Below are 15004 nucleotides of genomic sequence, written 5' to 3' on the forward strand. Positions count from 1 at the left end.
TCTAGTGCTAGACTGCGATCAGCTTGGCAGAAGATCCCGTGGAGCTCACCCTCGCGTCTCGTTCGTCATTGAGCGTCTGTTGTTGAACATCTGTGGTCAGCTCAAGCAAGCGACTGGAGCTCTCACATCATCGACACCTCGTTACTGGTTGAGTTTCACGTGGGATCGTGAAGTGTTCACCGATCTGGTCGTCAGCTTAAGATCTGCGAGAAGCTCGCCCAAGCCATCGAAGGGAGTGGATGTAAGCTGGTTCTGAAAGTCACTGAGCTCAACAACCCAATCGTGAGGGCATGGAACTGCCTGATAGACCGAGGTTAGCTGTCTCTGAAAGCCATGTCAAGCTTACCTGATTACCACACCACACCCGCCACTGTTGTCAGCTCCGAGTACCACTCTCAGCTCTCACGTCCTTGATCTCCAACTATATTCAGCGATATCTGAGTCCGCGCGGTGGCCTGGCCGTCAGCTCTCATGTGGAGTGGGTAGCTCACGAGTCAAACAGATCTGCAAATTAGCTAGAGGGTTGGCTCGAAGCTCGCCTCTCCTCATCTTGGCGTGCACGGCTGCAGGACTGGGGTCAGTTAGCATATCTACAGTCAGCCAAACTCACCTTCATCTGTGACACACCTGTCGTCAACTCCCGTCCGTGTCACGTAGCTGCTCACATTACTCTCACTGCTATCAGCTCCTGCCATCATTGCAAAGCTTACACAAAGATAGTCGATGTTGATATCGTGTTGCCCATCTGGTCAAGGTCGCCGGTTGGGAGGCCAGTCGTTAGCTCAACGATCCCTGGCTCTAGGAGCTAACCGAAGTCACTGAAGACTCTGGAAGTCAGCTCCGCACGGGCACGTCTTGGCAGCTTACTACTCTACACCAAGCTCGCTGCGACTCCGTGAGAAACTGTCGTCAGCTACCAATGCTGGAGCTCAGTCCAGCTCACCTCGAGTCTGTATCTCCACTGTGGTCAGCTTGTCCCATGCGACGTAGCTCACACTTCTCACTGCTGTCAGCTCTCACCCGGCAACGGGAAGCTCTCACTATCTCTCTTTGTCGATACGCCCCTGTTTAGCCAAGTTCGCTTTCAGCCCGCAGACCACAGCCTTGTCCCATGTGGGGACGTTACGCAGCGTCTGGACAGCTCACAGAATCCATCCTAGTCGTTGCATGCCTCCGGAGTTCATGTCCCGGATAGATCTGATGGTCAGCTGACTTCTTACCGTGGCAGCTCACCGTGAGCTCACGGCCATGAACGAAACTGATTTCAGCTTGTGGAGTTTGCGCTATTCAGCTCACCATCATTCCATCTGTGCCCCTCTTGCCAGGATTCGAGTGACTGTTGTCAGCTCACAATCGTCCAAGAACGCAGCAGCTCACCCCCTGGATCTGTCATCGAGCGTCTATCGATCGGGACCACTGTGGTCAGCTATATCGACCCACTTGAAGCTCTCACCTCCTCCCCCGACGCCACATTATCCATAACGGGCTTCCGCATCGAGTCAACGAGTCACACTTGGGCTCGAGTTGTGTTCACGAACCTACTGATTAGCTAGGGACAGCACTTGGCAGCTCACCCCCGTATGAAGGCTGGATGTCAGCTCAAGTCTTTCCCCTCAGCTTACCTCTCCTCTTCAGAACGTGCAACCGCTGAGACACTGTCATCAGCTTCAGGCGAAACTGGCACTAGCTCACATGTGTCTGCGTCACCACTGCGGTCAGCTGGTCCACCTCTTCTTAGCTCAGACCCACTCACAGTCGTCACTGCGGTCAGCTCTGAACGAACCACTTAGCTCTGCACCCGGTAACGTACTCAGCACCCGATCATCGCCAGACTCAACTGGAAGTCAGCTTATCCATGCGCAATCAGCTCACCACGCCCCCTCTACTCCGTCCAATGCGACAGACTGTGGTCAGCTATAGTTCCCGCACCCAGCTCAGCTCGCCTACATCTGCACCACCACTGCCGTCAGCTCGAGTATACAGTACCTCGTAGCTCACAACTCTCTCACCGGCCTCACTGCTGTCAGCTGGGACTGACAACACCCAGCCCACCAACCCCCTGTGCCCACTCGTTCCCAGCAATGATGGCTCACCGTCACACTCATCCACTCATCTGGAAGTCAGCTCTGTCTCCCCAAACCTATCAGCTCACCACTTACAACTCCCAGCATACAATCACTTGAGGAGACTGTTGTTAGCTTCACGGCCGTGCCTGACCAGCTCACCCACATCCATCACTTTGCTATACTCTCCTCCCCACCGCGCAGCTCACCCAGGCTTGGCTGCTGTCAGCTTACCCCGAGTTGTACAGCTCTCACCTCCACTCAGCGTGCTCTACACCCACTCATCGCCATACTCAACTGGATGTCAGCTCCACTTCAGCAAGCCAGCTCACCACGCACCTTGCTGCTCCCTAAATGTGACAGACTGTGGTCAGCTATACCCACCGTACACCGACTAGCTCACCTAACTGACCGCTAAGCTCACCATCTACCCCATCCCGGCACACACCTCCGCCGCAGACCTGTTGTCAGCTTCACGGCCATGCCAGACCTAGCTCACCTCATCCACATCCATCACTTTGCCATCCTCTCCTCCCCACCGCGCAGCTCCCAGGCTCCCACAGTTGTGACTGCTGTCAGCTTCTCCGAGTCGTGAAGCTCTCACCTCTATTCAGCGTGCTCTGCACCTGCTCATCGCTTACTCAACTGGATGTACGCATTAGCTCACCAGCACCATCATTCTCGCAACAATCGCTTGAGAGACTGTGGTCAGCTATGCTTGCGCCACGCAGCCCAGCTCACCTATCCACCCACCACCCACCTCCCATCCGCACGACGTAGCTCACAATCCTCTCTCTGATATCAGCTACTCTGCCGCGGAGCCACAACTTACCACTTTTCACCAACGCCGACACAAAAGCTCAAAGAGGACTGGTATCAGCTACGAGTGCACGCTGTTACAGCTCACCCCTGCATTCGCCACACTCACCGCTGTCATTAGCTGCTATCGGCCCAGAAGCTCTCACCTCCCACCTCCTCTCCTCATCTCCTCACTCCTCCCCCCTCTCTTCGAACACTGCGAACACTGCGAACACTGCGAACACTGCAAAGGGATCATTGCAACATCAAGAGAAATCGTGTGTGCTGGTCCATGGTCCAGAAACGCACAGGCGCACAGGTGCACAGGTGCATAGTGGAGGTGACTCGACTTGCGCCCCTGCGCCCCTCATCCTTGCGCCCGCGTCCGTCCTTACGCCACCACATCCTCGCACTCCCCCTCCTGACGATCCTCTGCCCCTTCGGCCCCTTCCCTTTCACCCTACTATGACGTCTTCTTCGTCCGTGCTCTACTTATGACAATCCACCTCCGGCCATCGCCTCAAGCCTCCATAGCGCATCATGCTAATAATACATGCCTAGTCATACAGTTTCTATCTTACTATACCCATCTCTGTCTGCAGTGCAGATGTGGATAAACCCCGCTACTGCGCTACTGCGCTACCTCCTCGGGGCAGCGGAGAGGGGCGGGGGCCCCGGCCGGGGGTACGGGGGGTACGGGGGCGGCTCGCGGTCGTCGAAGAGCACGCGCGCCGTGCCCGCGATGCTGGGCACCTGCTCCCTCTTCCCGCGCACTGGACTCGGGGACGTCGCGAGGAACATCATGAGTTCCGCCGCCGCCTTGTCCTCCTCCCCTCGGCCGGCCATGGACGGTTCCTCCTCGACACGGTACTGCTCATAGCCTGGGCCGTTGGGCCCGCCTCCAGACGGGGGAGGACCCCCCGGGCCCTGGTTCGGGCCCTGCGGACCCTGCGCCCTGCGGACCACTGTTGTACCCGAACGCCGCGCCGTACCCGCCATACCGCTCCGGACCGCCGAAGCGCTCACCGGGGCCATACCGCTCCACACTCGGGTACCGCTCTCCGTACCGCTCCGAGGAGCCGTAGCGCTCGCCGCGCTCGCCGCTGCGCTCCCTGTATCGCTCGTCGGGGTTCTGGGGCCAGGGCGGCGGCGCGAAACGCTCCCGGAACGCAGCGGACGAGTCCATGCTGAGGCCGCGCGAGTGCGTTGGACCCCCGTGCCGCCGCAGCGGGGGCAGGTATGGCCTGTACTCGGTCGAGCGCTTGCGCTCGTGGCCGAGAGCGTGCTCAAAGGGCTCGCGCGACTCGGCGGCAAAGCTCTGTGCACGCGGGCGAGGCGGCGGCATGTCTGGCGCGAACGGGCCGGGGAGGCTGGACGTGTGCAGTGGCGGCAGCTGCATTGCCCGCGGGTGGATGCCGCGCTCGGCGGCGGCCTGGGGAGGGAACTGGCCCTCGGTCGGCGAGCGCACGCTACCCAGCATGCTAGTCAGGGCACGCGCAGCGTCGACGTCCTGCGTCGTCGGGCGGTGCTGCGGCTGCGCGGCAACCGAGGCCTGCTGGTTCGCCTCGCGCAGGTTGCTGTGGCTCTGGGAGCGCTTCTTCCCGCTGCCCTTCTGCTTTGGCCGGAGGGGAGACCCGCCACGGTACGGGTCGTTCTGGAGGAACTGGAGGGACGAGATGGAGCTCGACGCACGACGGTGTCCCGATCCATTCTTGCTGCTGTGCCGCAGGGGTGACGCCTGCGGGCGGTTGTTCAGGTACTCGTCCATCCTGTGCCGACGCGGCGAGTTGGGCGGGTGCTGGCGCTGCGTGCCGTTGGCACTCGGGAGATGGCCGGGAAGTGAGTGCGACGGCGCATGGAACGGCTGCCCTGGAGGGCGCGACACCTTGTTCGGCACGCTGCGGCCCGGCTGCGGCAGCGGCTGCCATAGGACGTCGGCAAGCTGCCATGGCCGGCTAGGCGACGGAGGGTCATACCGTCCGCCGCCGTTGACAACCTGTGTCCGCTTGGTCTCCTGCGGCGACGGAAGTCTCGTCTCAATCTCCTTGATGCTCATGTCGGACCAGCCGTGGTTCGTCTTGAACGACGCCAGCTCGAGACGCTGCTGCAGCTGGGAGATTTTCTATTCGTTAGCTCGGCTTCGGCTGCGCGCGCGCACGTCTAAGCGCGACAGACAATGTGTGTGTGTGTACGTGCACATCGGAAGCGTCCGTGACGCGTCCCTGTGTGCTACACAAGGTCTTACGTGTATCCGCACACCGATTGACTCACCTTCTCCATCTCCATGCGCTTGATGAAACGGTCCATATCCTCGGCCGAGTCCTCGGGGTTGGCGACGGTCACGTCGATCGTAGCCGCGCCGCTGGCGACAGAGCTCATGGGGCAGCTACCAGACGAGCTGCTCGTGGCGTCATGGTCGCCGGCCTCCTCGCCATTCTCCGTAACGTCCATAGCATCGTGTCCGTTTGCAGTTGGCGTGGGCTGGGAGGCGACATGCTCGCTCGCGGTCGAAGAAGGCGTCGCGCCGCGGTCCCGCGCCTCAGTCAGGTTCGCTAAAGACGCGTGCGGATGCGGCGCCTGTTGCTGAATTGGTTGTTGCTCCGAGGGACCAGCCTCGGAAGCACCGGTGGACGCCAGATGGAGCGGCATCCGTCCCAGACGCGCTTGGTATCGGGGACGCATGGTTCGAGGCGGCGTCGGGGGTGGTGGATGGGGCTTGGGCGCCGGGGGGAGACTGGGCGGCCTGGGAAGTCACGGCTCGAGTCGGTACCTGGTCTGCGGGGGCTTGCTGGGCGGGCGACGCGGGGGGAACGGGCGAGTCGATGTCCATGGTGGTGGAAGCGTCGTTTCGCACGCGCAGGTGGGAGTGCCGGCGAGAGATGAGGGAGGGGTCGTGGATGGATGCGAGGTGGTGGGGATTGTCACGTCGCCCCGACGCGGGTGGCCGGTGGATGGGTGGATGGGTGTGTGTGGGGTGAGGGGGTTGCCGCGGTGTGTCTTTTCGGCGCGCGGCAAAAGAGAGAGAGAGAGACTAAGTCGACTAGGGGCGGTGGCAAGACTAAGGCTGAAAGGCGTCAGAGATTATGTGTTGTGTTGTTGGGAGGAGTGATGTGCGGTTGATGGGCGTTTGGGTGTTGAGTAGAAGGAGGGAGTAGAGTGAGATGTGAGAGGAGTGAGGAACCGATTCCCTTAGGAGAGGAGGGATGACCGGGAGGGCTCTGAAGGGGATGATGTGCGGCGCGCGGTGCACGTACGAGAGTGAGAGAGAGTGGTGTGTGGTGTGGTCGTGCAGGATGCGGCAGGCGGCGGCGCGGTGTGGGAGGGAGGGCCAGGGCTAGCAGGGTGTGCAGGGAGTGCAGGGTGTGCAGTGTGTGCAGGGTGTGCAGGGTGTGCAGGGGTGGGTGTGCGTGGTGACTGGGCGACTTGCCGAGTCCAGCGGCCCTGGAGCCTTGAGCGAAGCCCAGACGTCAGCTACGCCCCTTCCCAGCAGAGGGAGTACAGATTCAGGGTCACTGGCTCACCATGGACCTGGACTAGCTTCAGGCTCCGGACCCTCCCCCCCCTTCGCCCAAGGCGCGCCGCGCGTGCGCCCGGTGTCATCCGCCTCTTGACTCGCCAGGCGCGCGCTTACGGCTGGCGCTTATCACTTCTTCCCTCTTCTGGCCATCCCATCAATCGTCATTTTCCTTCCAATCCGGCGCGCGCCTCGCGTCAGTCTTCTGCTCCTTTCTACTCTTTCTGCTTTCGTCGCGACTACCTTCCTATAACAGCGTGACCGGTCCCCAACGGCACAACGGCACTTAGTCACAACAACAATGCATGCACCGAAAGTAGCCTGAATGGAGACACAAGTGTTACGTACGTACGCCCTTCCCTCACGCGCAGAAGGCGACGCGTCGATGTCGGTGAGCAAGACAATGCACACGATGCAACGCGAGTCATGCCAGTCAGAATCAACACTTAGCCGTGACGTGATCCACCCGATCCATCCTGTATGAGTCTCCTTTGTGTCGATGACACTGGGAAGCTCTCCGCAGTCGAAAATCTGCGTCGCGTCAGGATTCCAGTACTTCCAGCGCTGTTCTGCGCTCCAGCATGCCCATGAGTTTGCAAGTGAGGATCTCACCGTAGAGTCAGTCGCTGCAGATTGTTCGGCCGTAGGGGTCGGAGAATACGGATCTCACCGACGGACCAACCGCACGCTGCGAAATAGCTGCCAAGGGGAGTGGAAGGGGTGGTGGCGTCAGTTTTACATGAACTTTTGCGGGTGGGTGGGTGGGTTCCGTAATGACCTCGTCAGGAGAAGAAGGCGGAGCAAGGTAGCAGGCGGGGGGAAGGCCATGTTGTGGTTCGTGTCGAGTCTTCCAGCCTAGGATTTCGGTCGCTTCGGTCGCTCTACAGAGGCTCCCAAATCAGTGCTTTGGGATGGTCAGACGACCGCTAGACCGCTCAACGCTCGGTTCCGTCATGCCGCCGTTGTAAGTGAAAGACGAGGAACCAAGCGGCACCAGGTCAGCTGGCCAAAGACGGAGGTCCACTGACCGTGCGTGCACTCGACACCGAGGTGATCGGGACCGGCTTGCTTTATCAGGTGCCAGAACAAGCAACAAGCATAAGACCAGATCCAGCAACGCCTCTCGCTGTGTATGTCTCGTGTATGTCTCTCAAATTGCCCATGGAAGGCAATGGGATTCTAAGACTGACGCGGTCCAAGTCGTCTTCACGGCCCGGACGGAGATCCCCGTCCTGGATGGAGCAGCTGGAGATCCAATTCAACACTTCGTCCGCTGCCCGTGATGCACGGGCAGAGGCGTCGGTATGTGTTCGGTATGCTCGCACACCTGACGCGCGCGCGGGCATGCTGTGCGAGTATGAAAGGCAAAGCAAAGGTACCAGAAACGGTATTCCTGGGCGGTATTCCTAGCGGTATAACGGTATTCCCAGCGTGGTTCCGTAGAGTTGCGAGGAACAAGGACGATGAATTGCTATGACGTCGGAAGACGGGTCCTTGTTGCCCTCCCCTCACTGCAACTTGAGCTTCTTGCAGAAAAGAAAAGGCGCGTTATCAGTGGGCCCCGCCCCCTACGTTCCGCATGCCCTTGCCCTTCCAGCTATAGTCAGTGGAAGGAAGGAGGATGAGGGGAGGAGGTATTGGTCGGTCGGCCTCATCCTGCCCGCTCACCGCTGCCCGCTGGCCGCGCTTTATTAGTCATGTCCTGGCCCGAGTCTCGAGATAGGTACGCATCCCCGCTCCAGCGACCAGCGACCAGTTTCTGCCGGGCTGGAATTGGATCAGGCAAAGATGTGGAGTGTGGGTCGGGTCTCCTCATGTTGCAGCACAACTGACTGGTCTTGACTGGGCCGACTGGGGAGCGAAGAGGGGAGGCACGGGGCACGTCCATGCCCCAATGTCCCTCACTCCCCTCACGTCCCTTCGAGCTACAACCATTGCGGCCCTCGCGAAATCACGTCCCTCGCGGCTCTCTATGGTTCACGGCCCAATTCAAGTAGGCTCGATGTCCTTTGACAGTTCCGTGCAGTCCTTACGTGCCACATCTTGTCGGCGCCGGCAGAACGGAGCGCGCCCCCGCGCGACTCTCTCACGCGCGCTGCCTCGCCGCCCAAGCCTGCTTGCCTGCTGCTAGCGCTGCTCCCATTGAATTTGGTCCCTGGCAGGCATCCCTGATCGTCCTGAATTACCACTATTAGTAGTCATGTCGAGTGTCCCATCCCACCTGCTGCTGGCTGCCCATTCCCTTGGGTGCTCATGTAATGCATAGGAGAGGCGTCATTAGCAACCCGACTAATACGTCTGGCGACAACCGACCGCCGCCATTCAGTCATTTTGCATTCAGTCATCGACCACGCTCCACTTTACTCTTCTCTGATCACGCGTGCCGTCGCTGCTGCGCGCAGACCTGTCGGGATCACGCGGTGGTGGTACATGTGCTGGATCTGGCGCCCTTCCATGATCACCACGTCCTGAACGCTTGTCAGCCCCGAAATACCAAGATACTCACCCCGTGGCTCAATGTCAGGTTCAGGACACTCCCACCCCCTGGACCGTCCTTTGTGCGCTCCTGCTTGACTGCCTTCATGTGGTTCTGGCTCTTGCTCGACGTCCGGGTCTTCGGGCGGAACGACATTGTCGCCGATGCCCCGAGTGATAGGGCGGCGACCACCGGTCCCAGACCTATGAAGATCAGCACACATCTACTCGGTGTTGGTGGAGCTCGTGTTACGCACCTGGCTCGCCATCGTCGTGCCAGGCCATCTTCTGGCCCTCCCGGTACGTCACCGACAGGATCTCGTTGAAGTCCACCTGTGTGCCCAGTACGCGAGTCACGCTCTGCTTGATGCTAAAGAGTGAGTTCAGCCGTGCGCTTAACTCTACTCACAACACTAATGCCTCCGTCACACACCGAGGGCTCTCCTCGAACGAGTAGCTCAGCGTCTCCACAATGTACTTGTAACTGGCACCCGAGTTGATCGCGTACTGCTGAGACAGCAGGTCACCCTTGAGTGCCTTTGACTTGAGAGCGCGACGCTGGAACAGTGGCTCGGTCGTCTCGATCGCTGATCGCTGGTAGCCTTCCCAGATTTGGTCCACGGCGTTGGCGTCGTGCAAGACGTGGTGCACCTTCCCCCTGCAGAGCCGTTAGCGGTTTCATCAGGTTGTGGCTTACGCGTTGGGCAGCTCGTAGGACGCAACAGTGGCACCGGCTACGCGTCGCAGTTCCATATGAAGCGCAGACTCGTCCTGCTCCCCGACCACATCGTCGCGAGGGCGACAGACCTCTGAAGCTAAGAGCATGTCGGCTTCGCCAAGCCTCCCAGTCTGCCTGCCACACGATCTACACTCGCAGACCTCCCATCGGTATCGGCAGTTGGCACGTCCACACTCGCACACCCAACCCCGCCACAGACTTCTAGTCCCGGCTTCTTGCGCTCTGGTCAGAGGAGGCTCCGGTGCCACACTGTAGGGCACCGTTTGCGCCTCGTTGGGTGTGGGTACATTCTTCAGGAAGGTTGGGCGATAACGTAACGCCATTCCAGGCGGGATCGGCCACAACCCGGTTGGCGTTTCGAGCAGCCAGTACCGATCGCAGTCGATGTTGAGACATGTCCATCCCTCGTCGTACAGATGAGGACTGGCTTCAAGACATGATGAGCAGCTTTTGCATGCATGAGTCGCGTCGACAGGTCTGATCGTCAGTTTTTCCGGTCACAAGTGCCTGAACCTACGGTGGAGTAAGCGACCCTGGCTTCCGAGCGAAACTATCCATGAGAGATCCGGACCCAGGCTCAGACTCGCGCAGCAAACAGGGGCTCGCATATTTCCCAGCAAGAACACGCTCTCGCTCACTATCCTCGGAAGTGAATGTGCCGTGCCACAGTGCCTCCTGCAGCTCGCCTTCGCTAATGTTAACTTCGGGAGTCAAGGGAGGGGTGGGCAGATCGATGATGTCTCTACCACCAGGTCCCTTCACCACCGTCGTCGCAAGTGCATCGACAGCCTGGACTCGGGCGGACCGATCGATCGAAGCCTCCACTGGCGTAATGCTGTCTTGAAATCTTGTGCAGTCCGGGCTTGGCTGCGTCTTAGGTTGCTGCCTGTCGCTTGGCGGATTCCAGCTCGTTCCACTCCTCTCCAACCACCACGGTGTGCCTTGCGCTTGCACCCAGTCGAACCGCACCTTGAGTCGACGGAAGTAGTCGCGTCCAGGGGGTGCCTTGACTCCTGGGGCACATGCTTCGGGTTCGTACCAAGCCGCCGAGACCCAGTACCTGCTATCAGTCCAAGGTCACACCGGCAAGGCGCTGTGATACGCACCATCCAAGTACTGCATACGTGCAGCCTAGATCCCAGGGCAGGAGTGCGTAGCCGTCGCCAGCGATGAGAATCAGAGGATACCTTCTCTGAGCCGCCATTAACAGTGTGGCTATTCGAGCGTCCCGTGGCGTGTGATCCGCTGATAAAGTCACGTATTCCCGGCCCCGCCCATCGAACGTTCGAGCTGCCTGTCCGCCACTGTTATCAGCTAGAGACTTGATAACGGCAAGTGGATGTGCAGCCTTACCCATGTGAAACGATGACCCTTCCGTCGTCCGCCCAAATGTCTCGCCTGAAGAGTTAGCTGGGCTGAACCATCAGCTATGGAGGTTGACTTACGGTGTCGGATATCCGTCGAGCAGGTATCCGTAAGCGACGCCCCTGTACATGTACATCCCCGATTGGAAGGCGCGGTAGTACGGCAGCGTCTCGCACAGCTCCTGTCTGGTCTGGACGGTAAGCTTAACCGAATCCCGACTTGCTCACCTGTGCCCATACGGGCGGTGCCACAGAGGGCCGGCAGAGCCGGTCCAACCTCGGTGAGGGTTGGAGCGGGCAAACACCAGAGACGATCCGCATGACCGAAGTAAACACACTTGATCGAATGCCAGACACCCTGACCGGTAGCAGATCATCGGTCTTGGATGTTGCTTCAGCAACTTCCGTGGGCGTAAACGGACACGCCGTTGCACACTGCTCCGCAGTCGTCGCCGATGGTGGCTCTGGGTATGTTTCGATCTTCTTTCGTTTGGTGATGGGAGTAGGCTTATCGCTACTCTTCCCGCCGGCTTTCGTCGAGCTCGGTAAGTTTGCAACTGGAATGCCCAGAAGCTCCAGGACGTGCTTCGATATTTTCTTGTCGTTACAGGTCTTCCTCGGGGCACGGCGCCGCTTTGAGAGGCTAAGGGGAGCAGATCCAGCGTTCTCCGCTTCTTCGACAACAATGCCGTGCTCGTTCGGGGCGGACAACTTGCGTACCAGATTTGCTCTCTTCTTCTGGCGTTGTGACCCGTGAAGCTTCGGTGTGGAGGCATCATCATCGAAGTTGGAAGGTGTGTCTGTCGAAGTCGGCGCCGGCAAGCGAGCCTCTTGCTTGGTCTTCTTCGCGCCTGTCGCACTGTCGGCGCCCCCTTCCATCTCCTCCAGCAGTCTCTTTGGCGGCCTTTTCAAGCGCAAAGGTCGCCCCTTGTTGTCATACCTTAAGGTGTCTTCCTCCCCATCCCAAAGCACTGGCTGAGGGGTAGCCACCTCGACACCGGTCTCAGGGGATGTTTTGGCGGCTGCTGTAGAGTCGATCGAGCCTTGCTGACTGTTCAAGCGCTTCGGCTTCCTCCGCCTACGAAGCTTCTTGTTCTGCGACATCGAGTGCCCCTCATCGTCGTGGACCGCCTGTCGAGTTGCTGTTCCAACGGTTGCCGGAAGACGATGGTTGCGCTGAGGGCTGAAGGACCGTCCCGAGGACGAGTGGTCTGGTATACGCCTCGACGGCGGCGCTGATACAGCTCTTTGTCGGGCCTTCGACCCGGAGTCCGTCGAACATGGAGCTGTCTGCGTTCGGTCTCGCTTTAGACCTCGAGACCGACCGACGTTGCGCTTTGTGGGGGCGGGAGCTACTGCAACTGCCCCGTCTGCCGAGATCAGGCCCGGGTCTGCAGGGCTGATCCCCTCGTGTGTCGGACGAGGAGATGCAGCATAGCATGTGGAGGGAGGCGACGAGAGCTCGGAGACAGTGGCGCTGGGTGATGGCAGAGGGAAATGGATAGGCGGCCCCGTCGTCGACTTCCGCCTTCCATCAGCTCGCTGTATTGCGATTAGTTCGAACTCACCTCAGTCTCTTCTGTGCACGGCGCTTTTGACTTTTGGTGACACATGACGTTTGGCTGCTCTCAGATCCACGGACTGCGCGCTTTGTTGCTCCCGAGATGTCACTCCTCCGCTGCTCCAGCAGCTTTACAGCATCGGCCCGTTTCCTGCGCAAGAACGCGCTGAGCACTTTGGCCTTGAACACTCGATCGACACGGTGAGGTACGGGTGAGAGATGAGCTTCCCATTCGTGCTCCAAGGCAGCCTGGATGTACGTCAGTGTCTGAGTTCAGGTGCCTGTGGCTGAGGGAGGAACAGCGTAGAGGGAAGACGCGCACCTGGGTCGGGTCACTTTCGACGGCTTCTTGCAGAATCGAGCCGGCTACTTGGAGAGCTTCGGCGTTCCATGTCCGGTCCGGATGCTGTGCTTGCAGGAGGATGTGCTCGAGCCCCGGAGGGATGTACTTGTCGTCTAAGCACGGGTGCCGACCCATGGTGTGCTGTGCATGAGTGTGAGCATGCGAGTGCGCGAGTGAACGGTTGAGGAATCAGCCGACGATCGCATGACGGCTGTTAAGATAGGTGGTGGTTTGTTCCAGGCACGTCCGGTACGTCAGTGGCCGCTTGCCGATACCTGGTCATGTCTTCCTCCGGGACCTTCTTGTCCGCAGCCTTTCCTTCCTCGCTCTCCTAGACTCGCTGCTGTGCTTCTCCCTTCGCCCTCTTTATCTCTGAAGAACGCCTTCACTCATTCATCCCATTAACAAGTCTACAACGGGTACCTTTCTCAACGCCTCCGACCTCCACGGCTACATATACCTCCACTCTGTGATCCGAACTCTCGCCAGCTGTTTCAGCCCCATCCACACCAGGCCCATGATGAGCCAGGGAAGCAGATGGAGAGCGCGCTTGAGCAGCCGCCTCCTGATGAGAGCACCGGTGCTTCTTCTCCCTCTCGTGGGCCGACCGTCTCCAGTCTGCTGATTCTGCCCATTCTGTCCACCTTGTTCCTGCTGTCGTTGCCGGCTCGCTCTCAACCGTCCGTCTCTGGAGCTCTTCACAATGACCGAGATAAGCGCAACGATGATGATGGGGCTGTAGACGTCCGAGATCTTGCGTGCCGTCTTCTTGACAACGTCCTGGCTCTGGGGTCCATCTACGAAGCAAGCGGCGAACGCCCAGATCGCGACGAGTGCGGCCCGACATCCCTCCGGGACTGATATCAGCACAACTTTCTGCAGTTTAACCCACCCAGTAAGAACACTCGCTGCAAGGCGTTCAGGGCACGCATCGGTATCGACAGCAGGAACAGTGTCGCACACATTTGCGGTGTTCGGCCCTGCCTGTTCGTTCGGGGCACGTCCAAGCTGTGCTCGACCGCGTCCATCTCGCGCGTCTCTCGCGTCACCAGGGGGCTTACGCCTCCTGCGCCGTTTGTGCCGGGGCCATCTTGCCCCCCGAGCTCATGAGGAGGAGCGGGAGTGCGCCTGCGCAGAGCGTCTCCTGTCGCTGAAGGCGCCGGAAGGTGGCTTGCCATGGCGGATGGCGGAGTGGCTCGAGCACCGTTTCGCCTCACAGTGGGGCCGCGGGGTAACTGGGCGGAGGTGGGGGAGTGCCTTTGTCTCTCGCTTCAGAAGCAGGAGACACAATGGCGGTCGTGGCGTTGCGACGCGCGTCTGCTTTGAGGAAGGATTTGAGAGACGTGAGTGGGTGCAACAGAGTCCTGTGGAGAGGACAGATGACGAGAAAGTCAGAGTGGGTGAGAGGATGCAAGGCTTGTCCGATGAGCCGATGGGTGCTATGTGCGCTGGGTGTGGGTAGATGGTGCCGTGGCCTCGCATGCACGGCATGCCGCGCGCATGGGGATGAGTCTCCGCGGCTCAAATGTGCTCCATCACGGTTCCTCTGGTGTGATGCTGGTGGGTGAGAGCTCCAGTTGACGCTAGCGTCGTTTAGTGCCCACGGTGCCCAATATTTCGCTCATGTGCAGGAATAGACCTTGCCCACGGGACGGTTGGCGAACGGCATCCGGCGTTCGCCACTGGTCCTTCGCTCTATTCGCCGCGATGATGCGGGGTAATATGGGTAATCCTATCCAAAGGACGAGCGATGGGTGCAGCCCACTGTGTGCCGCAATATGCGCTCGCCCAGCGCGTCATGTGCTTTCCGCGATATCAGTGTGGTTGACCGACATCGGAGCAGTGCACACGGTCCGAAACGAAGGAGAGGAGTCGTAGTATTTCCGCTCCGCGCGACACACCCTCCAGAGCGGACAGATTAGCGACACTGAAGCGCGCTATCGTGCAAGCGAGGGCCGCATCGGCATGTGATTTGTGAGCAACGAAGAAAGGAAGGACGAGAAGGACGGCACAGACTCGAGTCTGAATTGTTAATCATTGCTCGCTTCCTGTGTACCTTTGCCGCTGTGATGGAAGTGGGATGGATCGGATGCGCGGATATCGGGGTGCGCATGAGTGCGACGGCCAGGATTGGGCGTCATAGATTG

At 59.6% G+C, this 15004-nt stretch overlaps 3 protein-coding genes across 3 annotated transcripts; all 3 read right to left on the reverse strand.

Moving 5' to 3' along the window:
* Positions 1-462: 462 nt before the first annotated feature.
* On the reverse strand, positions 463-698 carry A1Q1_03860 (uncharacterized protein; the record flags this gene model as incomplete). The annotated part of the gene is made up of 2 exons (XM_014322285.1): positions 463-563; positions 611-698. 2 exons carry the CDS (start codon positions 696-698, stop codon positions 463-465), a joined length of 189 nt encoding a protein of 62 aa, XP_014177760.1.
* Positions 699-3500: 2802 nt separating this feature from the next.
* A1Q1_03861 (uncharacterized protein) lies at positions 3501-5543 on the reverse strand (the record flags this gene model as incomplete). Its single annotated transcript, XM_014322286.1, has 3 exons — positions 3501-3816; positions 3863-4971; positions 5133-5543. 3 exons carry the CDS (start codon positions 5541-5543, stop codon positions 3501-3503), a joined length of 1836 nt encoding a protein of 611 aa, XP_014177761.1.
* Positions 5544-8735: 3192 nt separating this feature from the next.
* A1Q1_03862 (uncharacterized protein) lies at positions 8736-12992 on the reverse strand (the record flags this gene model as incomplete). Its single annotated transcript, XM_014322287.1, has 12 exons — positions 8736-8843; positions 8882-9054; positions 9108-9220; positions 9260-9508; positions 9548-10012; positions 10107-10652; positions 10696-10883; positions 10943-10987; positions 11035-11139; positions 11182-12481; positions 12522-12763; positions 12837-12992. The coding sequence occupies 12 exons, from the start codon at positions 12990-12992 to the stop codon at positions 8736-8738; spliced, it is 3690 nt and encodes a 1229-aa protein (XP_014177762.1).
* Between the last annotated feature and the right edge of the window lie 2012 nt (positions 12993-15004).

The sequence above is a fragment of the Trichosporon asahii genome, assembly GCF_000293215.1.
Source record: "Trichosporon asahii var. asahii CBS 2479 unplaced genomic scaffold scaffold00070, whole genome shotgun sequence".
In the NCBI taxonomy this organism is placed as follows: Eukaryota; Fungi; Basidiomycota; class Tremellomycetes; order Trichosporonales; family Trichosporonaceae; genus Trichosporon; species Trichosporon asahii.